This window comes from Neomonachus schauinslandi, chromosome 15, assembly GCF_002201575.2.
Source record: "Neomonachus schauinslandi chromosome 15, ASM220157v2, whole genome shotgun sequence".
Lineage (NCBI taxonomy): Eukaryota > Metazoa > Chordata > Mammalia > Carnivora > Phocidae > Neomonachus > Neomonachus schauinslandi.
Window position 1 is genome coordinate 36642153 of NC_058417.1, and position 22613 is coordinate 36664765.

Sequence of the window (22613 nt, forward strand, 5' to 3'; positions counted from 1 at the left end):
GAGTCCAGGGATCGAGTCCCACATCGGGCTCCCTGCTCGGCGGGAAGCCTGCTTCTCCCTCTCCCACTCCCCCTGCTTGTGTTCCTGCTCTCGCTATCTCTCTCTCTGTCAAATAAGTGGAGTATAAAAAATAAATAAAATAAATAAAATAAATAAAAAATAAATAAAATCTTAAAAAAAAAGGATATACACACAAGATTACTTGTCTGTAATAACACACCACTAGAAATGACCTAAATATTCAGTAGAGACCTGGCCAAATAACTGTAGTACATTCATAGAATTAAATACTATGCAACAGCAAAAAAGAAAAGGAAGCTCTCTGCACTGATGTTGGTAAGAAAAAAAAAAAAGCAGCAAAGACGGGTAGGCCTAATGTGTTCCATTTGTGTGAGAAGGGGGTCTCCAAGGGCACCTGGCTGGCTCAGTCCGTAGAGCATGCAACTCTTGATCTCAGGGTCATGAGTTCAAGCCCCATGTTGGGTGTAGCGCTTACTGAAAAAAACGTGGCAGTTTGGGGGGGAGGGAATCTCCAGTTGTTTCTGTGTGTAGAAGATATCTCTGGGAGAACAGAGACAATAGCACTGACTGCCTCCGAGGACAAAGTGCATGACTGGGAGAGTAGGAGGGAGATGCTCTTTACTTTGTGCCCTTCTATACCATCTTTGTTTTGAATCATAAAAGCAAATTTATATATTTTTCCTCCTTTAGGACACATATCCTTGTCTCTGGCCTGCCTTTATGAAGAAACCGATCATCAGGAGTTCCTATCCCCTACCCCAGCCACCCCACCAACACCATGGATTCTTCTCTTTACTGAAGAGACCCAAGCCTCTGACACCTTGTAGTAACTGAAAACCGCCAGCGAGACAAGTGGGAAAAGGCACACTCAGCAGATCTGTTACTACACCTGCCTTGTCATAGCTCATCCCACCTTTACTTTTTTTTCATCCCGCCTTTAAACATGTCCACACATCCACTTCTGCCTTCTCCACGGGCTTGTCACAGAGAAGGTGAGAGAGAAGGAAACCTTTGGAGGAGGAAGTTGCTGGTTGTTTCATCTGATTGGAAAAGCATAAATAAACTTCATATTTGGTTCCTGGCAGTGTGTGATAGTGTCAAATTTCTTTTTGCAGTGATCTCAAAAAGGCCAGTTCTGGGCATTCCTGCCACCTCCAGACAAAGTAGAAAAGGAGAGCCAGAGAGAAAACAAGAACCCGGATAGAGGGGGGGGGCTTGCGATTATCTTCCAGGGCAGAATCATCTCTGGAATCCGAGCCTGCCTGCTTTCTGTTTGGCTTCTCAGACTTCCTTTGGCTGCCTTCTTGGTGGTTTTTCCTTATGTGCTGAATCTCTGAAATGAGACAGGGCTAGAAGCAAGTCCTTGAAGTCAGCACATTGGAGAGTTCCTTCCTGGCCCTTAGCTCACAACCACAATGTGTCTTGCATCGTCAGTCCCAGGCAAAGGCCAAGGAAGTGCTTTGGGGAGGGCTTATGTGTACACAGCCCTGTTCCTCTTCCTGTGGTCTCACGTTATCTGTGTCTTAAAGAGGCAGCAAACATAGTGGTTAAGAACATAAATTCTGAAAGCAGACAGCCTGAGAATAAATCCCAGTTCCCCATTTACTAGGGGAGCAAGTTACTTGACATACACACGCCTCATCTTCCTCACCTTAGAAAGGGTGTAGTCCATTTCACTGGGTCATTAGGAAGATTAAAGAGTCAACACGTGTAACATACTTGGGACAATGCCTGCCGCATAGTGACTGCTCAATAAAGGTTCGCTATTATTATGGCCAGTCGCTATGCAGAAATTTTGAAAAATGGGCAACTGCGCAGCTATAGAAATTTTCTCTCTGGAACTGCCTATTCAGAGCAGCCCTGGGTCGGCAGTAGCCTTCCTCAGCTCTGTAACAGCCGTCTTTTAGCCCTGCAGTAAGACACCCATTTCACATCACCAAAAGAGAGAAACTGGAGAGCAAACGGGGATGCTTCAGTGCATTCCAAGTTTCTTAAAAGATTTTTATGCCAGCCATTCATTTCCAGATTGTCTGACCCAGGAGCATAAAAAAAAAGGAAGCTTTTTGTGTATGTGATGGATAAGGAGGTAAGAAAACGGGACAAGTGAGGTTGGGGAGGGAAAAAAATGAGATAAAAGGCAATACAGAACTGTTGGTAACGTGCCCTCCACTTTACACAGGGTGCTAAAGGAGACTGAACCACTAGGTGGCAGCAGATGAGCAGATGAACCAAAAACAACCACTTGCCTCCCCTTTTAGGAGCCTTTGCACCAATCCCAACCTACAGGTAAGCACAAGGGCATTGTTTTAAGTGGTTAACAGAGGAAGCAAACAGAACCCGCCCCCCCCCCCAGAGTGGTCCCTCCCTTAAAGAACCCCCAGGGACCCAAGGCTGGAAGGCTGGTGGCTAAGAGAGGAGAAAGGCATTGTGCCATTGCTCTGGGACTGAGAGACACCGGAAAAGGGGACACCAGAAGAGGAAGAGACGGTATCCGGGACAGGGTCAGAAGGGGGATGAAAAAGGAGCAAGGTCAAGGTAACTTCACTCTCTGCACAGCTCAGGGATCTCTCAGTATCATGGTCATTGGCTTCCAGCATTTAAAACAGCATTTAAAACAAAATCCCCTTAGTGCAATAGTCCCTTCTATACGTCTAGGCTTGTGTATACCCATACCACTCACCATTCTGTGGAGGTCTCCGGTGACTGCAAGCTAGCCACCACTCCGACCTCTGACCCTGGCAGCTGGAAAGCCCAGCAGGAAGAGAAATCAGATTGACCCTAAAAGATATAAAATGGACTAATCCGGAATTCGGTCCATCGCCATGGGGCGATCTTTGACCTTGTTTCAGGCAGAAAAAGATAAGAGCAAGTCTGAGGGGTTGATAAGACTATCTCCAGGCTGTAGGGCATTCTCTGAGGAGAACCTTCCACAGGAGAGCTTTGGGAAGCACTGGGTTCCTAAGGCCTGAAGTGAAACCTCACCCAGCAAAACTGCTCCCCATTCAGTTCAACAGCCACTATTTTAACCAACAGCTTCAGAAAGCAACTGGCTAATCAGGTTACCACTTCTCTGTTTGACCCCACTAACCAAATCCCCACTTTAGCTCCTGTGACTAAGATAACCGGGGCATTAGACCACATAACTAACCACATGGTATGTAGGATGGCTTCTTAATAGCCACTAATTGCTCTGGCATGTGAAATAGGAGAGGGAGGCTTTTTTTCCTTCCCTGATTTTATGTAAAGGAAGGAAAATAAGAAAGGTAAGATCCTAAATTTAAGATGCAAATGTATAGGGGCGCCTGGCTGGCTCAGTCAGTTAAAGGTCCGACACGATTTCGGCTCGGGTCGTGATCTCAGCTCAGGGTCATGAGGTCTCTGCTCAGCGGAGAGTCTGCTTGAGATTCTTTCCCCCACTCTTCTCCCTCTCCCTCTGCCGCTCCACCTGTGCTCCCCGCCCCTTCCCCCTGGCTCATGCTCTTTCTCTAAAATAAAGAAACAGGGCGCCTGGGTGGCTCAGTTGGTTAAGCAACTGCCTTCGGCTCAGGTCATGATCCTGGAGTCCCGGGATCAAGTCCCGCATCGGGCTCCCTGCTCAGCAGGGAGTCTGCTTCTCCCTCTGACCCTCCCCCCTCTCATTCTCTATCTCATTTTCTCTCTCTCAAATAAATAAATAAAGTTTTTAAAAAATAAAATAAAATAAAGAAACAAAATCTTAGAAGAAGAAGCAGGAGCCCCAAATGTATAAGGGCACCTGGCTGGTTCAGTTGGTGGAGCATGTGACTCTTGATCTTGGGGTTATGGGTTTGAGCCCCACATTAGGTATAGAGATGACTTAAAAAAGTAAAATCTTAAAAAAAAAAAAAAAAGCAGCCATTGTATATCTTCCTTTTACAGATAAATAAATAATAATTTACCAAGAACTCGCTGACATCCACTGCATAATCTGACCTAGGGCCCCGTACGGTTGGGCCTGCATTGTCGGAGCTGGTATCCGAGAATACTAAATACTCTGAAAGCAGTCTTTCAGCTCCATTTCACTATGTTTTCTCTGTCATCTGTATAGCAAAATAGCATAGACATTGTTTTGCAACCATCTCAATATTAAATTTCCTCATACTGTTATTATCTCTTAGAAATCTGTATTTAATTCAAAACCAACTGCACTTCTTCCTCTGGCGAATAAAAACGGGAAAAAGAAGGGAATTCCTACTGCGACTCCTTCCCGAAACCCAGACAATTTGATTCCATTTAAAGTTCCAAGGGTGGAACCGACGAGATGCCCGCCCTCCCGTTCGAAACAGATACTTGATCTAAACATAGCACATAAGGAACTGCCTAGATTTCAAGTTATCATTCCCTTCTTTTTTTAGCCCTTCAGTTTGCCCAGTTGCACCACCTCACATGTCATCGGGTCTTTGCGAGTGGCAAAGCTGAGGATCTGAAAGGGGGTGAATTGGAGAAAAAAAAAAAAAAAATCACACAAAATCTGCCGGGGAAGAGTGAATGCAATGAAGGACTCTGGAAATTCTCGGTCTGCTGCTTTGCTTACTGAACCACTCGAGTTGTGCCGCCGTTGGACACCTCCGATGACACATTTTCAAATTCTACACTCCATGCCCAGCACGTGGGTCACAGTAAAGCAGAGAGCCAGACAATGCCATGATAGTGGGGCGAGGGAGATTCACCCCTGCCTTTTTTTTTTTTTAAAGATTTTATTTATTTGACACAGAGAGAAAGACACTGCGAGAGAGGGAACACAAGCAGGGGGAGTGGGAGAGGGAGAAGCAGGCTTCCCGCGGAGCAGGGAGCCCGATGCGGGGCTCGATCCCAGGACCCTGGGATCATGACCTGAGTCGAAGGCAGACGCTTAACGACTGAGCCACCCAGGCGCCCCTCACCCCTGCCTTTAAAAACCCGTTGGAGAAAGGTGGAGTTGAGAGAAGCAAGAAAGAAAAAAAACCAAAGTAGGATTTTTTGTGGTTGGTTTTTGGTTTGGGTTTTCTTTTTTTTTCTTTTTTTTTTTTTTTCATTTTAAGAACAAAACTCTCAGATGCCAAGGACAGGGGTGCTTTCATCTTTGGCCCCAGAGCAGCCTTCCCCACAGGTTCTCCCCAGCGGAAGGGTAAATCTTCCGTGGCATTGATTTGCTAATTCCCGGAGTACCAGCGAAATCTGTGGAGCTGACTTTAGAAAAAGGAGCCGTCTACACAGAGGATTATCCCTGCTACACAGCCCAGTGACTCAGACTCATTTACTAGTTTGTGGATTACCATAGTCCCTTGCTCCTCCCCCTTCCCCCCTGCCCAGCTATTGCCTTCCCTGTAGAATTTAGAGATTGGGTAGGGAGTTTCAAACTCGCAACCAAAAAGAGATTTTTCTTCTTCACAGGATTCAAATTGTTCTCCCTATTTCCCTATCAAAAACTAACTGTTTAGAAAACATGGCTCTTTTCTGGGGGGGTTTTTGTTGTTATTAGAATGAATCGATGACTATTCTTTTGCAACTCTTTAGGATTCAATTAATGATACATTTTTTTTTAAGATTTTTTTTTTATTATTTTTATTTATTTGAGACAGAGAGAATGAGAGACAGAGAGCATGAGAGGGGGGAGGGTCAGAGGGAGAAGCAGGCTCCCTGCCGAGCAGGGAGCCCGATGCGGGACTTGATCCCAGGACTCCAGGATCATGACCTGAGCCGAAGGCAGTCGCTTAACCAACTGAGCCACCCAGGCGCCCGGATTCAATTAATGATACATTTTAAGATGCAGCCCATTTTGTACAAAAATCTTTTATAAATGTAACACCTCCCCCCGCAAAAAAAAACTATTGTATTAGAGGAAACTGAAGTAGAATCAGTAGGGCGACCGTATAATTTATTTTCCAGAGACACTTTGAGACTGAAAGGGGGAGTTATTGCTAATTGATGCCAAGATCACAGGTGTAAACCAGGATCAGAGGTCACCCTAAAAATCAGGCAAAATGGGTTGTCCAGTCACACGGGGAGCGGGCGGTAGATAGATGACGGGGCTCTCCTGGTACGACGCTGGGCAACATGCCTTCTAATGAAGTCCTCCCCTGCCCGCCTGGTTCCTAGGCAAACCCTGCCAATGAGGCTTTCTTTTCTTGATGCCCAGGCTGTCCTGAGAGGCCCGGTATCTTTGGCATCAAGCGCCTGGTGGGGCTGGCCGGCTGTCAGTAGCTGTGTGTGTTCAGTTCCCTCGTGGGGCCCCATCACAGCCCGCCACCCCTCCACCTGGCAGGGTGCCACGGAGGGAAGCATGTTTGGAGCACGGGGCAACAGTATGCCACTTCTTGCCTCCTGTGACGGGAGTGAGTTCCAAGAGGCTTCTAGTGCTGGTCCTCAAAGAGGGCAGGCATCTGGGTCTACTGCAGACGCTCTCAACCTGATGGTGAGCAGCTGGTCCTCTTTTATTCCCCCTCATCAGATCAGGGAACAGAAAACAGGCTACAAACACTCCCCTTTACCCACGGTCAGCCGCCCCGGCATTGCTCTGCCTTGAATCCCCCAGGCGGCATCTGCACCCCACCCACACGTACCGGACGCCTGCCACGGGGCCGGGATGCAGGGCTGACTTTGCGCCTGCTCGGCCTGCCATTGGCACAGCCCACCTCGGGGCAAGCGCCCGGCATCTGGAGATTTTAGATCATTTCTTCTGACATCTTGAAGGCAGTGCAGGGGAAGGTGGCGGCGGGGTGCAGAATTGGAGCTTATTACTTCACCTGTTAGTGTAAGCTCTCTCAACCTGGCACTCCTGGGGCCTTACATTTGGGGCCAGATAACTTTACGTTGTTGGGGACATTGTGGGATGTTCAGCAACACCCCTGTTCTCTACCTACTAGATGCCGGTAGTACCCCCCCACTCTCCCTCCCCCCCACCCCGTGCTGACCACCAAAGCTGTCTCCAGGCATTGCCAAGTGTCCCCTGGGAACAAAATCACCCCTGGTTGAACACCAATGTCTCGGGTCATTTGTTTGCTTAGGGCCAAGCACGGAGAAACTGCCCTACCTTCTAGTCTGTGCTTTAGCCACTGGATTATAGCACTAGAGAGGAGCATACTGCTAGGTTGGGAAGACCCAGAGTAGAAAGGCCATGGATTCCTCAGGGTTTAACACCCGGCAAACCAACTGACATGCTCCACAAGCACCTTAGAGAATCGTGGGCCTGCACAGCTGCAGATTTGCGCTACAAAAAAAGATGTTTTCAAATGAATAAGCCCAGAATTGCCGGTTTAGAGCTGCAGGCCAGCGAGTCCCTCACGTCTAGAGCTCTGTGGTTGCGATTCCTTGTTTCCCTTTTCTGTAGCAGGAATCTAAAAGGGGAGCCCTGAAACTCTTGATCAGGACTGAGTGAAATGCCGTGTTCTGCTTCAGAGCAGGAGACCAGGGTCGTCGGCCCACGGAGAGGGCAGCAGCTGCCCCCGATGGGGGGCTCTGGTGCCCCGTGCCTGGCAGGCACTGGGTCGGGCTGGTGCGGGGCTGACTGCAGCCGTCAGGCAGGACAGATGTCACCTCCCGGCAGCTACGGCCCGCCATCCTTCCTGCTCCTCCACGTTAGTTTTGAAGGGGAAGTTTTCCTATGCAAAGTAACTCCTAGGAGCTCTATCAAGAACCAAAAAAGTAAAAGCCAGCCAAAACCCACTGCCTTCTCAGGAGGCCAAGATAGGACGAGGGGTCCATTACCTTTGTTGGTTTTGCCTGCACGGGCCAGACAGCAAGGCCATTGCCGGCCCTGGTGCCAGCCAGAGCCCTGACGACGCTGCCTCCCATGGGCCCCGAATCCGAGGCACCTGGAAGGGTTATTAGCAGGATTGGAACTCATCCCTCTGCTGGGACTAGATCATAATTACAGTAATTTTCTAACAGAGCTGGGCAGTAGGACTGTTTAATCAGCATCCGACTCCCTTGTGCTCCCAGGCCTCATCACTCAAGGAGAGGAGTGGGATGACTCTTAAAGAGACAGTGCCCGCCTTTCAGCGCTTCGAACAGATGTGCCCTAATTGGTAGAATATATCTAAGTCTCATAGCGTATAGCAGGCAGGTTGCATTGCCTCCAACAAACCGCCTCGGGCTCTCCCTATTCTGGGCCTTCTGCTCAAGGGACTTGGGTCAAGCTGCCGGTGGGCCTTGGCTTCCCACACCAACGTAGCCACCAGGGGAAGTACAGACCCAGGGCTAGAGCACTTATGGAAAGATCTAAACTAGCTGGCCCCTTCGAAATGGATGGTAGAAGGAAGAGGTGCTAGGCTGAAGGATGGAGGAAGGGACGTACAGCCACAGATAAGAAATTCTGGCTGGGGGCTTCCCATAATCCAAAGATTACAGAAGCATCTCATGTTCCTGCCCTTCGATCAGGCGGGGGGCGGGGGGACCCTTAAAGACTTTCGGGCAGTCTCTGAATTCTCACACTCTAGCTTTCCCATCTCTCCCTACGTATTATTCTTGCCCCTTTCACTGCTGAGTAAGTCTCCTTTGCCTCCTTTGCTGGTGGAAGTGGGCCAGCCCTCCCCTGAATGGACGGGAAGTAAAATTATTCACTTTGCTCATTTACTCAGGAGCAGTCTGTCTCCTAAAAAGCATGGCTGTTACCCTTTTGAGCATAAACTGTCCATGTTTTTTATTATATCTTGAGATTTGAGATTCCAGCTTTCAACTCCAAATCTAGCCATTTCTAAGGCGGAACTGGTTCTTGCCAAGAAGTTATTTCTCTAATAACATGCTAGGACTGGCCCCTGCTGACCTGTTGGTAAGTCAAGTGCATATTTGGTCTTTAAAGCAGTTCCTGCAAGAGTCCTGTAGAGCGGGGAGTAAATGAGAAAAGGTGAATTGGGAGGCTCCCAAAGTGGGCTGAGGAAACCCTCAGGAAGGAAGGGATAGTGGTAAGGAGTATGGGAAGGGGGATGCTTCGCCACAATTCAAAGAAAGGTTACTTTGAGCCAGGTGACATGCCCTCTGCCAGCAGGGACTCAGCTCTGTAGAGCTGTAGGCCCAGGCGGGCCTGAGGAAGTCACCATCCTGCACCTCACTGCTTATCTGCTGGGCTTTAGCTGCGTCTCAGCTGGCAGCCTCCGCATAAATCAGCAGATGCCGCTCTAGTCCCTGACTGGATGGTCCTGTGGCCTCCGGGAGGCAGGCCAGGCGCTGGCCTGTTTCCATCTCTACCTTCAACCCCACTTCACGTCCTCCTGGCCCACTGTCTTCCCCACACCTCAGGTGGGAAGAATATCCAGCAAGAGCTGAGGCATAGAAACAAATTCACAAACATGGACCTAACTTAAAGTCCAATCAGACTGTGAAAGAGTCATGATCGCCTCCCAAACTCAGCTGCCGGAGAGGTGTCTAAGACGTGGTGGTGTGCATATAAGGAAGGAGCAGTCCGAAAACAGGACTGCAGAGGAGCTCGGATTTCTGAGAACTACTCTGAAAAGCTACAAGAGGGGAATTTTTTTTTCCTTGAGTAGTAGTGGGTTTATTTTAGTTTTTAAAAAAATGGGGGGAGGAAACAAACAAAAACCTCATCTTACAGAGCTGGGGAGGTAACTCACATGAATATATTCTCCCACCATCTAAAAATATGCTTTGTAGGGGCGCCTGGCTGGCTCAGTCGGTAGAGCACGTGACTCTTGATCTTGGGGTTGTGAGTTCGAGTTCCATGTCAGGAGTAGAGTTTACTTGAAAAATAAACAAATACATACATTTTAACTGAATCAAAACATGCTTTTTAAAAACCATGCTCAGCTCAGCTTAGTTTCCTCAGCTAAAAAATGGGTGTAGTACTGGACTTGCACTCCTCACTGGCCACTGAGGTCAAGTAAAATGAAGCAAACAAAGGAGACTTATCTTCAAACAAGACCTACCTCCCCCTACGTGTAACATGCACCCTTCCACCAAACAACATGAAACCCATGAGCAGGGGATCACTTATCCTGGGTAAGAAGAGACAACCAGACTTGGGCCACAAGTAGCCACCTGAAGTAGCAGTCAGGTGGTGACTCAATCAGGCACAGAACCCAGCTGGAACCTAAATCCTAACACAAAATACTTTTGTTCTACAAAAGCTGAATGCAGCTCAGCCAGCCACTCTCCCTCTACAGAGGTGGTCGGCCATGGCGGCCAGCCCTTAGCACACACAGGGACAGAGCAAAACGTGAGTGGCCAATGGCACTGCCTGGATGGGGAGGAGAATTCGGCTTTGCTGTCTTCCCTGGAAACCAGGCCCGTGTTAGGAAAACTCTTCCCTTCTTAGGACATCTCCTCCCATGGCGCACACTCTCAACTGTGCACAAGACAGTGAGGGGGTGGTGCCTGGCCTTGGAGTAACGGAGCTGCTATTGTATGCACTGCTGGTAATGGATCATTAAAAAAGCCAGGAGTCAGAAAAATCGCATCCGTGTCTTTGAATGGCTCCTGCTGTCCCAGCAGCCTACCCTGCTGGCAGAACTAGCTGCTGAGCCCCAACTCCAGGAAGAAAAGGAGCGAACAGAAGAAGGCCAACCCGGCTTGCTGTTTTTTGGCTGAGTAGGGAATTGACACAGACCACCTCCGGCTCCAGTCTGGAAGTTTCGAGATCAGAGAGCTTCAGGCACAGCTGGGCTCACAGCTGCACCATTTGGAGCATTGGGCTCATTAATATTCATGAGTCATCCCCACCAATCGGCAGAGCGGATGCCATTAGCTCAGCATCTGTCGGGTTTTTGTGAGCGTTGTGGATGGAGTTTTTTTGTGGGTTTTTTTTCCCCCTTTTAAATGAACTTCTTTTGACATTTTGGATTTGCCTCTGTAGGTTTTCTCTCCTCGCCTTGCTCGGCTGCATCGTCTAAAGGAGAGGCCCAGGGGAGGCGGGCAGGGAAGAGGGAGGAGCCCCCGCCAGGGCTCCGCATCTGCCTGTTGACAAACTTTCCCTCCCAGCACCTGGGACCTCAGACAGGCTGCGAGGCCGCAAGCGGCAGCAGGTAAATTACACCTAACGAGGCTCGTGCCCGCGACGGTGCGGACGGCCTGCCGCGGGCGCCGCGGACGGCGGCCCCTCCTCCGACCCCAGGCCGCTCGCCCCACGCGGGAGAGCCGCGCCCGGCCCTGACCCCCACGCTGGTAAATTCGTGATTTATGAAAGCAACTCCTGCCAGCGCTCGCACCCCCTCCTCGGCTACAGCTTGTTAGGCACAAATGGCAATAAGAGCCTTAAATACTTGGATTTTATTTCAGGCCAAAGCCCCTCGACTGCGATCGCAAGGCCAGGACAGGCCCACCAAGAGGCGGGGAGGGAAAGAGCCCACAGCCGGGGCTGGGGGGGGGGGCGCGAGAGGGGGAGAGCCACCCCCCGTCGGAGTGCAGAGCGGTCGGAGTACAGAGGCGCAGAGAGCAGGCAGAGCGGCCGCTGGCTGGGGCTCTCGGTGGAGAGGAATTAGGGCAGCGGGAGGGCAGAATGCCTCATTGTCTGAAGGCGTGTCGTTGCTCATCTCCATCCCCAGAGCCCTCTCTCCAGGCACAAAGCCCTTGCGCCCCATTGGACTGAACATAAGGCCTCCCTGCCACACAGCAGAGCGACGCTGTGGGAGCTGAAGTCCTGGGGGCAGGGGGCTGTTACTAAGGGAGAAGAGCAGGATTCAAAAAAGAAAGGAAGGAACCCAGGCCAACCCTGCAGAAAAGACCGTCAGGTCTGGGCTTTATAGCCAGAGGAGACGGTGACAGCCCCGGAAAGCCTTTTCTAAAACAAAGCCCCCCCGGGGGTGTTGCCTTTCCTCTGGCTTCCACCGGGTCTCGGGTCTCTTCCAGGGACGGCCGTGAACCACGTCCTGGGCCTCGGGCTCCTCACACCAGGCTGAGGGCTGGGGAGGGGCGGAACCCGCAGCCCTCAGTGGTATTCGGGAAGGAAAAGCAAGGAGGTTGGGAGAACATTCACCACCCTGGCCACGAAAGGAGGGAGGCAAGAGGCCAGCCTCCCAGAAACAAAGTGCTCCAAGGGCTGCAGCAAAAACCCAGCCAGTGGGAATACAACTACACAAGCATTTCTGTTGGGTCAGTATTCAATAGGACAGCTTCAAAGTGGTCACTTGCAGGGCCCCCCAAACCAGTCAACCTGAGGCAATGCTCCCGGGCCCATTAACAAACATCTAAAGAAACTCAGCTCCCAGGAGAGTAAATATACCCCATATTTCTGTGCAAAGCCAACAGCCCACGGGCCTTATGCCTAACTTACAACTGTCCAGTGTTTAATCCTATGGAGGAAACTTGAGGAGTTGTGGTGACCAACCTCTGTGCCACCAACCTGAGCAGAGGTGACCATAAGACACTAAGTGGCCCAGCCTCCCCAACACCTACCCTGCGCCCCCTCCCACCCCAGCAAGGTTCCTTGCCGGAATCTTCTCTGCCTCTGAGCAGAACCCAGCGCTCGGACCAGAGTTCATTTTTCTAAAACCCTTTCTAACTGCCCAGGGTCCAAAGGCACAGCACGGTCCCCTCCCACAGCCCTCCTCACAGGCTGAGGAGCAGAGGTTTCCTCCTCAGGTCTTGCAAAATCACAGCATGATGGTGAGGGGGAGGGTGGTAGAGGGGGGCTTTCCAAGGAAGGAGCTTCACAGTCAACAACGGGAGCCCACACCTCGAAATGGTCCTTTTCTTCCCTGGGAGGTGGTGAGGGAGAGCTCCTCCTGCCCGATCTTGGAAGAAAGCAGCAACTGGAAAAGAATGGGAAAGGAACAAAAAGGGCATGAACAGATAGATAAAAATTAATGGATAAGCCCAGGGAACAAACCAACAAAAGGCGTTATGGCCATACAGATGGACTATCATTTGGCCACAAAAAGGAAGGAAGTGCTGATAGGCACTACAGTATGGATGAACCTTGAAAACATGCTGAGGGAAAGAAGCTCATCACAAACGACCACACATCATATGACTCCACTTGTGTGAAATGTCCAGAAGAGGCAAATCCATAGACGCAGAAAGTAGATCAGTGATCACCGGAGGTTAGGAATTGGGGAAAATGGGGTGTCACTGCTGATGGGTACAAGGTTTCTTTGGGGGTGATAAAAATTGGGGTTCTAAGTTAAAAACTATTAAATTGTACATTTCAAGGGTGAATTTTATGGTGTGTAAATTATATCTCAATAAAGTTGTTACTTTAAAATAGAGAGGGGAGAGAAATAAAGAACAAGCGAGACTTCTTTTCCCCAGGTTTCAGCGGGAGAGCCGGCTACCCAGGTTCGGGCTAACCCAGATGCTCAGGCCCCGGCGCATGAGAGGAGAGAACCATGCACAGGGAGGACGAGGCCTCTTCTGAGAGCCTACAACGCTGTGACGGTACTTCCTCTGTTTAAGCGGACACCTCACTGGCCCAGGTGACAGTAATCCTAGCCCTCAGTGCCTCAAAAAAAAAGAGGGAGCTCCAGTTACCTCTTCGGCTGGTCTCCTTTAGCCAGGTGAGAGGAGCCCTGCCTTTCTTCCTGGACCCAGCCACAGTTTGACATAGCATAGTGGAGAATGGCATCAGAAACGGTCATGGCGCTTCGGCCCTGGACACAGGCTTCTATCTCGGGCACCGAGAGCTGGCTTTGCAGGAAGAGGTGTAACTGGCTGTCTGAGAGGAGGACCACACTCTGCAGGACCCTGGGGCAAACACAGGGGTACAGCACAGACTCACCCTGAGCAGCTGCTCTCCCCAGCCCCCCCCCCCCCCCAAAGGGCTTCTGGCTTGAGCGGGCGCTGAAGGCATGCGGGTGCCTGTCTGTTCCAAGGGGCCATCCTGCCCAGCACCTTCCCCCTCCCCACCCGCACCCAGGAGGCAGGTGCTAGCCCACCCCATCTACTCACTTTTCCAGGAAGTGCTGCAGACCCTGTCGCCGCTTCTCGATGAACTCATCTGAGCTGCCAAAGAAGGTTGACTTCCCAGGAAGTTCAGGTACAGGCCTATGGGGTCACATAATGTAACACCCAAGATAAGTGCGACATTAAAGACAGTCATTTCACCCCCTGATCAAGGATATCCCCTAAAAAGAGGCACAAATCAAAACAAATAGCTTTTAATAAGGTTGGGGGGGCAGGGCTAATACTGACTGAAGGCCCCATGTCAGCCACCGTGCTAAATGTTTTACAAACCTTATTTCATTTACTCCTCCCAAAAACCCTATGAAAAACCTATTGATGTCCCCATTTCAGGAGTAAGGAGATAGAATCAGAGTAGTTAAGTAAATTTCGCAGTGTCACACAGCTAGTAACCAGCAGAGCTGGTATCTGAACCATGTCTGTGACTTCAAAACTCTACTGCTGCTAAACTACACTGTTTACAAAACCCACTCCCGCCATCAGCTCTTATTTTAAAAATGGAGAAACTTGGACATGGAGGCATGAAGCATGCTGAGTCCCTGTGTGTAAATCAAGACTAGCTCCTCCAATCCAAGAAGGCCACATGCTTAGAATTTTTTTTTTTAAGATTTTATTTATTTATTTATTTATTTATTTATTTAGAGGGAACATGAGCGGGGGCGGGGGCGGGGGAGGCCTAGGGAGGGGGAGAGAGAATCTCAAGCGGAGTCCGCACTGAGCCAACCCGGGGCTCAATCTCATGACCCTGAGAGCATGACCTGAATGGAAATCAAGAGTCGGATGCTTAACCCACTGAACCACCCAGGCACCCCTCACATGCTTTGAATTTTCTAAAAGTAGTTGAGTTGCAGCAAGGCATCCACAAACTCTTTCAATCTTCCTAGCTTCTATTATGAACATATTTTTTTTTAAAAAACAACAGGCCAGGGGCGCCCGGGTGGCTCAGTTGGTTAAGTGTCTGACTCTTGATTTCAGCTCAGGTCATGATCTCAGGGTCCTGAGATTGAGCCCCGGCTGAGGCTCTGCACTGAGTGTGGAGCCTGCTTAAGATTCTCTCTCTCCCCCTTTCCTTCTGTCTCTCCCCAACTGTTCACGCTGCCTCTCTCCCTCTCTCTTACCAAAAAAAACCCAAACAGGCCAGGGGGCCTGGGTGGCTCAGTCCATTAAGCATCCAACTCTTATCTCAGCTGGGGTCATGGTCTCAGGGTTGTGAGATCAAGCCCCACATTCAGCTCTGAGTTGAGCATGAGGCCTGCTTGGAATTCTCTCTCTCTCCCCACCCCCCGCCCCTCCCCTCCAGCTCACACTCTCTAAAAAAGCAAAACAAACAAACAAACAAACAAACAAAAATAGGCCAGGCAAGAGAATGCAGGATCTGTCAGAAGTTCCAACTGGCTGTGAGGGCCTGACCCTTGACGGCGGCCTCATCAGTCCTACATGTTAACTAACTGGCTAGGTCACCCACAGGCCCCCTGTTCCCAGAGCATTCAGTGACTGTCTGCAACGGAATCACTGTTCTACATTGTCTCCAGTTTAGGACTTATTTGGAGTGGTGTAACTGAGGAGTGAACAATACTGCTTTTCCTAAGGCTTTCAGTCTGTTATGTCTCTGGGAAAAAGTCTCTGCATGAAAAAGAAAAAAAATTAACATGTTGTATTACATGTCAAACGGACAGGAACACCACGGGTCACAAAGGTCCAGGTGCTAACAAGTTTCTGATCACGAGTGATACGCACATATAAAATGCTAGCAGTACATTTGTGTAGCCCTAGATGAATATGCATATAAAAAATGAAAAATATTTTTGATATTTGTATGACTTTGTTAAGTCAAAATACTACAGCTCTGTTTTTATTTTTTCCACTGACTTGAAAACATAATTTAAGAACACATTTCTCTCCTAAGTGCCTGACATGTTGCCAAGTTTTCTTTATTGTAAACTCTGGTTCTCATGTACGTGCCTAAAAAGCCAGTCTCAGACCCAAGAAAGAAGCAGAAGCAAACTCACACCAAACCAGCATTTCTCTGTAGCTGCTTCCTCAGCCACACAAACTCACGGTAGCGGCGACGCACACAGGACGTCTTGGCAGTAAAGGCCTTGCTGTTGGTCTACAGGAGGAATTACGTGAAAAAGAAAAAAAAAAAAAAAACCCAAGTAGAAAAAGACCAGGTTCACTCCCCCTCATCACGCTCACAGAGGATCCAAGCCACCAGGCCACAGTGCCGAGCCCAGGCTCCAGCTACAGCCCGGGCCGGCAGGCAGTTCCCGCTGCGGTCCCGCAGGCCCCAAGCTCAGTCCTCTCCTGCCTCCTCTTCAGTCTCAGGACTGTCACATCCACAAACAGGTTCCGCCTCCGCACTAGCCCTGAGCCCCGGCGGGGGTTGACCCCAATATAAAGTCTGATGCACTTACGTGGAGAAATATCTTATAATCCACATAAGAATTCCAGGAGCCCTCATTCTGCACGCGGGGGTCCTGCACACGCACAGTGATCACCTCCTGGAGGTAAGAAAGGCTCCTTCAGCTCAGCCACAAGGTGAGGAAGCTCTGACATCCCAGGCTGCCAGACTCTTTCCGGTCGGCACCGACCTTCACTCATGCAGCCCTTCAATCCAACAAGTATTTACGGACCGCCCACTGTGTGTCAGACACTGCTCTGAGGCACTGGGGGTAGAACATGAACGAGAGACAAAAACCCTTGCCCTCGTGAATCAGACATCAGCTGCATCCCAACGAATGGAAAAGTTAGTCAAAATGGACCCTTATTTCCCAGGAATGGCTTTACTATGGATTTCCTTCTCCTGCCTTTATTCTGAGCTCATCGGAACCCCCAAGGTATTACTGTCATTAAAATACCATGGAGCAATGATTGGCGTCTTTCCCCAAATCCCGTCAAACTTTTACCCACCTGTTTCCTGAAGACCACACGCTTACCTCCTGCTCTTGGTTTTCCAACATCCTACACCAAAAGCCCATTGGAAGAAAACATCTGATGGGGGACAGAGGACAGGGGAACAATCATGGTTAGCATGCTTCTATTCTTAACACTCTTTATCAAGAAAAATTTTCATTGACCCCCCTCAGGAAAACCCAGCCACCCTTTTTTGTTGTTTTTGTGTAAAACTTAAGAGGAAGCAAAAAAATCCCCCTGTCTTAGCCCAGTGCCAAGCTAAAAGCCCCGGGGGATTTGCCTCCCTTCGCAGACCACAGCCTGTACCCTTAACCAGGCCACCTCCAGCCAAAGCATGTTTGGGTCTATGCAGCGTTCACCTCAGGCAGCCAGAACAGGCAAGTTGGGTTGTCAGACCTTTCTGCAGGAGCACTGCAGGGGAAAGCAGCTGTCTTGTGGCCACACAACATGCCTCTGCAAGTGAGCCTGACAGCACCCCCTCCTGGCGGTTTAGAGACCACCAAGCCCCATAAACACCCATGCTCTGAAGTCTCTCTTTGTCTTGCTAACCAGTCGGCTACCCGGGGGGTAAATCATAGAGCTGGAGAGCGCCGGGAGCACCTGAGTGGGTTGCCCGGTTGCAACCTTCCCTTACCTAATCTGTTCTCCGGAACCCAAGCCAACGGTTCCAATCATTTCCTCTCTCGACATGCTATCCGGTTTGTACCTCTGCCCAAGCACCCCACAGCTGCACGGGTCGGCTCGGGATGTTTTCCGCTCCTTTGTAAAGATTCATTAAAGCCTAAGCCCCTGATTTCCCCCAATGTGGCCGTTTACATGTGCAGCGACATCGCCCACTTCGACAAGGGGATCATGAAGCCTCCAGCACAGGGTTACTCCAGTCCAAAGGGGCCCATGATGTCACCTTCTGTTAAAATACAGCACTAATCTTGTTACTCCTAGAACCACTCAAACAGCATCCACCCTGGCGGCTGCCTCCACCCCCTTCTCCTCTCTTAAGAGCGGAACAATAAGGTTTAATTTCCCTTTCCAATTTACCTTGAAATGAAAACTGACTTCAGCCAATATGTACTGCCAACAAATGATCCAGGCTGGCTCCTGGGAAAACAAGACTATCTCGAAGCTCTCCCTCACCTCCCCCCATGCCCATTCACACACCCACTCATTTTTACAGTCCTACAATTAATTTTAAACACATTCTCTTATTAGTTCTGCCTTACCATTAGAACAGTGTGTAATGAGTTCCCTTCTATTTTATGTTTTGCTAACACAAGGCTAACGTTTCAAGAGAAGGGGAACTCATTTACACCAAAAAATTAGCAGAGCAAACAGCTTTCCCAATCCTTTCCAGTATACCGGAAGATCTCTCCACACATAGCCACTGCACACAGAGACAAAACTGCATGGTAGATGACGGGACTGGGCTACACCGTTGAGCAAACCAGAGGTTTTATGACTGCGATGCCATCTTTGTACTTTTGCTGACAATCTGATTTTTCATCTGATGAAGGAACCTTCACAAAGGGGTCCTGAACTGAAAGGAAATTCCAATTCCTTAACAACCAATCTGTAACATCCCCGATGTAAGCAATCAAATGACTGTGACCAAAAAGAACAGGCCGACTCGTGAACAATTAACCTCCTCAGATTAAAAAAATTTTTTTTTCTCTTCTCTTTTCAGGCATTTGGTAAATTGCCAGCACAGGAGCAAACAGTTAAATATTCTGACGTGTCTTTTCACAAAAGTAACGATGGGCAAGATGACAAGGAAATCAGAGTCATCCACACACTCAGTGGAGCTCACACATCTCCTGTGCCTTCAAAGGTTTGCCAAATTCAGGACCATAATTTAGTGACTAAGTGGCCATCATTCTCAGGTTCAAGAAGAGTGTGTCTAGGGCCCTGAACCACCTCCAAGCATAAGTTCCTCTCCTTTCCTTTGAGGCTAAAACCACTTAGAAAAAAATAGCTATAAACTGGCTTTAATAAACTGGCTTAAAAAAAAAAAATCCTAGCGCACCCCCCCCGCCCAAGATGCTATAAACTTAAATCTAAGTTTAAAGAGCACTAACAAAATTTCCACTGTAACTTTGCCTTAAAAACATTGGACACTGGAACAAATACAAAAACCTAGACTCCAAGTCGTAATTTCTAGCAATTACCATTCTCCATCAGCTTCCTCCACATAAATGCCACTCCCCAGGAGGAAATGAAGCTCAGTTTTGCCGGTGGAGGGGAAAAAGGAAGTTCCTCAAGTTAGCTCGTGATCTGGGAGATGGATCCCTGTCATTCAAATAAGGATAAGTCAGCAATCCTCTCAGCTATGTATGTATGCATCTCACTCTGCAGTAACTACATTTCCTGGGTCCTTTCAATCACATCTGAAGCTTCCTTTACTTTCTCCACCTATACCACCACCAATCTCTCTGGGAAGAACCCAGTTGTTTGCTTTTTACAAAGCAGATTCCTTGTAAGGTTTTCCTGTGTCCTAACAATTCAAGGTAGCAATTCAGGCTTTCGCACCACCATTTTCACTCCCATTTAAACTACTTCAAAAAGACAGGTTGAAAAATAGGGTGATAAAAGTGTATTGAGCCACCAAGACTCCTATCCCTTCTTACTCATTCTTGAACCCTTGGAGACTGATGCCAACTCAAAAAGCTCTCCTTCTTAAACATCCACAGGTGGTAGAGGATGCTCCCTTTTCTGACCAAGTTCTGTATGTTCCCAACCAAGCAGCTCCGCTCCATCCTTCTGTCCGTCTGTAACTTGCCACTCCTTACACTTGGGAGGTAAATTATAAAGGCGACCACAATCTAGCACAAGAGCCCGCCTCTGTCCCGAAAAATACCTGTCGTTACCCCTAGCCCTAGCCGTTTCGGTAAATGTTGCCAAACTCTGGTCACTCCACCTCCATTCTCCACGAACTAGGAGCAAAAGGGCCCCACGACCCTTCTTCTCCTTTGACTACTAAGCTTAGGGAGTGGAAAGGAAAGATGCCTTATACTTTAAAAACAAATGAAAAAGCCGGGTTTCCTTCCTTGGATCCGGAGCAAGCCCCCGCCTTCATCCCGGGAGGCGAGGCAGCCTCTTCCCTAAGATGTCAAGCGAGATCCCCACGCACAAACGCCACTCCTGACGCTCAAGCCTCGCTTGAGAGGAGCACCCACTCCCCGCGCCCACGACCCCTCACCTGAGAGCAGCACCCACTCCCCACAGCGACACCGCCAGCGCCGCACCATATAGCCAGAATCTTGGCTTTTCCTTCCGGGTGAGTGGCCGGTGCCCCGGTGCACGACGGGAGAAGGCTCCCGGCCACGCCAATGCCCGGGGCCCAGGACGCCCCGCCCCTGCAGGCCCGAGCTCTTAGTGGAGATCCCGGCTTCGGAGACGCTGCGTTTGGCCCCGCCCAGGCCCTGGCCCGGAGTCGGGATCCCCTAAGACTCACTTGGGACACTGAAGGGTGGACGCGGGAGAGGAGCCGAGAATGGGCTCTGACGGCCAATCCGGAGCCGTGTCCCGCCCATCGTTGTCAGGCCCAGCCAATCAGGCCCAGGGAGGGTTATTAAAGGTCCAAAGGAGGGTCTCCGAGGTCGAGAGGTGTCAGGAGGCTGTCTCCGGTATTTGTCTGGCCGAGGGCCATCCGGAATGTGGGAGGATCGGGGAAGAAGACGCCCACGTTCCTAGAGATTCGCAAAGTGCCGAGAGCTTCCCCATTTGAACCCCGTGGGTTGCACTTCCCTCGCGGAGTTATCGAAGGCGTCCCAACTCACGTTCGTAAAACCACAGATTGTCACAGCGAAAACCGAACTGCGTTGGCCCAACAAACACCGGATTCACTCGCGGAAACAAGTCCAAAGAAGGATCGTGCAGCTAGTTAGGGAAAAGAAAATACGTTGAATATGATGTTTTTATGTTGTTGAAACGTCTTTTACAACCTGTTAAAAGATCATTGTTGCAAAGATATTATCAAGGAAAAAGTCAGGGTCACAAAACACAAGCTCTGGGGTTAGGTGGCCTGACTACAATACCCAGCACTGCACTGGGCCGTGGGGCTTTAAACTGATCTTAAAGCTTTGTAAATCTTAGTCTCCTCATCTGTAGAATGGAGAATATTGTACAGTCTCAAAGCAGAGTTCCTCAAACCTTTTAGTCTCAGGATCCCTTTACATTTTTTTTTTTTTAAGTAAATTATACACCCAACCTGGGGCTGGAACTCCACCCCAAGATCAAGAGTCGCATGCCCTAAGGATTCAACCAGCCAGGCGCCCCCACATTCTTAAAAATTAAGAGTGTTTGTTTAGGGGCGCCTGGGTGGCTCAGTCGTTAAGCGTCTGCCTTCAGCTCAGGTCATGATCCCAGGGTCCTGGGATCGAGTCCCGCATCGGGCTCCTTGCTCGGCAGGAAGCCTGCTTCTCCCTCTCCCACTCCCCCTGCTTGTGTTCCTGCTCTCGCTGTCTCTCTCTCTGTCAAATAAATAAATAAATAATCTTTAAAAAAAAAAAGAGTGTTTGTTTAGGGGCGCCCCGGGGGGGTCTGTCCGTTAAGCGTCTGCCTTTGGATCAGGTCATGATCTCAGGTCTTGGGATTGAGTCCCAAATCGGGCTACCCGCTCAGCGGTGAGTCTGCTTCTCCCTCTCCTTCTGCCCTTCTCCCCCCACCCCCAGCTCAATGTGCACGCTCTCTCTTTCTCAAAAAAAAAAACAAAACAAAACACAGAGAGACTGTTTATGTGGGATATTCACCAAATTAAAAATTAAAATTGAGAAATTAAAAAGCATGTATTAATTCACCTAAATTAATAATAAACCAATACATTTTAATATATTTTATGAAATATAACTGCACCTTCCCCCCCAAAATTAGGAGAGTGGAGATGCACTACAATTTTGCAAATCTCTTTAATGTCTGGCTTAATAGAAGACAGCTGGATTCTCATATTTGCCTCCCCATTCTCTCTGGTTTGCTGTTATTTTGGTCTAGGAAATGAAGAAAATCCGGTCTCACAGATACATAGTTAGAAAAGGAAGCGGTATTTTTAGCCAATAATTGTGGATACTTTAAGATACTAGCAAAACTCAACAAATGGTAATTTTTTTTTTTTTTTTTTTGGAGAGAGAGAGAGGCAGAGAGGGAATCCCAAGCAGGCTCCACACCCAGCACGAGCCCAAGGAGGGGTTCCATCTCACAACCCTGAGATCATGACCTGAGCGGAAATCAAGACTCAGATGCTTAAGGACTGAGCCACCCAGGTGCCCCAATTTCTTAAAGATTAGCAGCCTAGGCACCTCAGTCCATTAAGCGTCTGACTTTGGCTCAGGTCATGATCTCAGGGCCCTCGGATTGATCCCTGAATGGGCTCCCAGCTGAATGAGTAGTCGGCTTCTCCGTCTCCCACTGCCCCGCCCCCTCCCCCTGCTCATGTGCATGCTTGGGCTCTCTCTTAAATCAATCAATCAATCAATCTAAAAAAAAAAGATTACTTGCAATAGGGAATCCGAAACCACTTGGAAAATACTGGTTTACTGAATTATGCGGATCTTCCAAATATTGATGAATTTCACTACTCAACATAAAAAAATCACATTTATTATAATCATCATTGATCTCAACAGGAAAATCCTGGGAAGCTGTCAAGCTCATTTTGGTGGATACCACCTTTTCCAAAATTGCAATATTTTTCTTGAAAGCTCAAATTTTGGGGTGCCTGGGTGGCTCAGCCGGTTAGGTGTCTGACTTTGGGTCATGATCTCAGGCCCCTGAGTTGGAGCCCCAAGTCTGGCTCCTTGCTCAGTGGGGAGGCTTCTTCTCCCTCTCCCTCGGCCCCTACCCCC

General features: G+C 49.2%; 2 protein-coding genes across 3 annotated transcripts in view; one reads left to right on the top strand and one right to left on the bottom strand.

The window, feature by feature from the left end:
• SKAP1 (src kinase associated phosphoprotein 1) overlaps window positions 1–1103 on the top strand; it is a 276017-nt gene extending 274914 nt beyond the window's left edge. The window contains exon 13 of the mRNA XM_021704310.1: window positions 712–1103. The gene's annotated coding sequence lies outside the window, so the exon portion shown is untranslated. The remainder of the gene's footprint in view (window positions 1–711) is intronic.
• Window positions 1104–11105: 10002 nt separating this feature from the next.
• Window positions 11106–20031, bottom strand: SNX11 (sorting nexin 11). Of its 2 annotated transcripts, none has more exons than XM_021704045.2 (7): window positions 19973–20031; window positions 16803–16857; window positions 16281–16367; window positions 15876–15976; window positions 13855–13950; window positions 13438–13650; window positions 11106–12719 (listed from the first exon to the last, which is right to left on the bottom strand). In XM_021704045.2, exons 2-7 carry the CDS (start codon window positions 16842–16844, stop codon window positions 12446–12448), a joined length of 813 nt encoding a protein of 270 aa, XP_021559720.1. In that variant the 5' UTR covers window positions 16845–16857; window positions 19973–20031; the 3' UTR covers window positions 11106–12445. The 2 variants fall into 2 exon arrangements, with proteins under 2 accessions (XP_021559720.1, XP_021559721.1); XM_021704046.2 differs by lacking the exon at window positions 19973–20031 and adding an exon at window positions 17818–17874.
• Window positions 20032–22613: the final 2582 nt, after the last annotated feature.

Excerpts from the sequence above, each read along its gene's own strand:
- SNX11 (XM_021704045.2), bottom strand. The coding sequence starts at position 16,844 with ATGGGCTTTTGGTGTAGGATGTTGGAAAACCAAGAGCAGGAG. Across the intron at positions 13,951-15,875 it reads CAGAGAAATGCTGGTTTGGT|GCCTGTACCTGAACTTCCTG; the intron begins GTGAGTTTGCTT and ends GTGACCCCATAG. Across the intron at positions 12,720-13,437 it reads AAAGGAGACCAGCCGAAGAG|TTGCTGCTTTCTTCCAAGAT; the intron begins GTAACTGGAGCT and ends ATTCTTTTCCAG.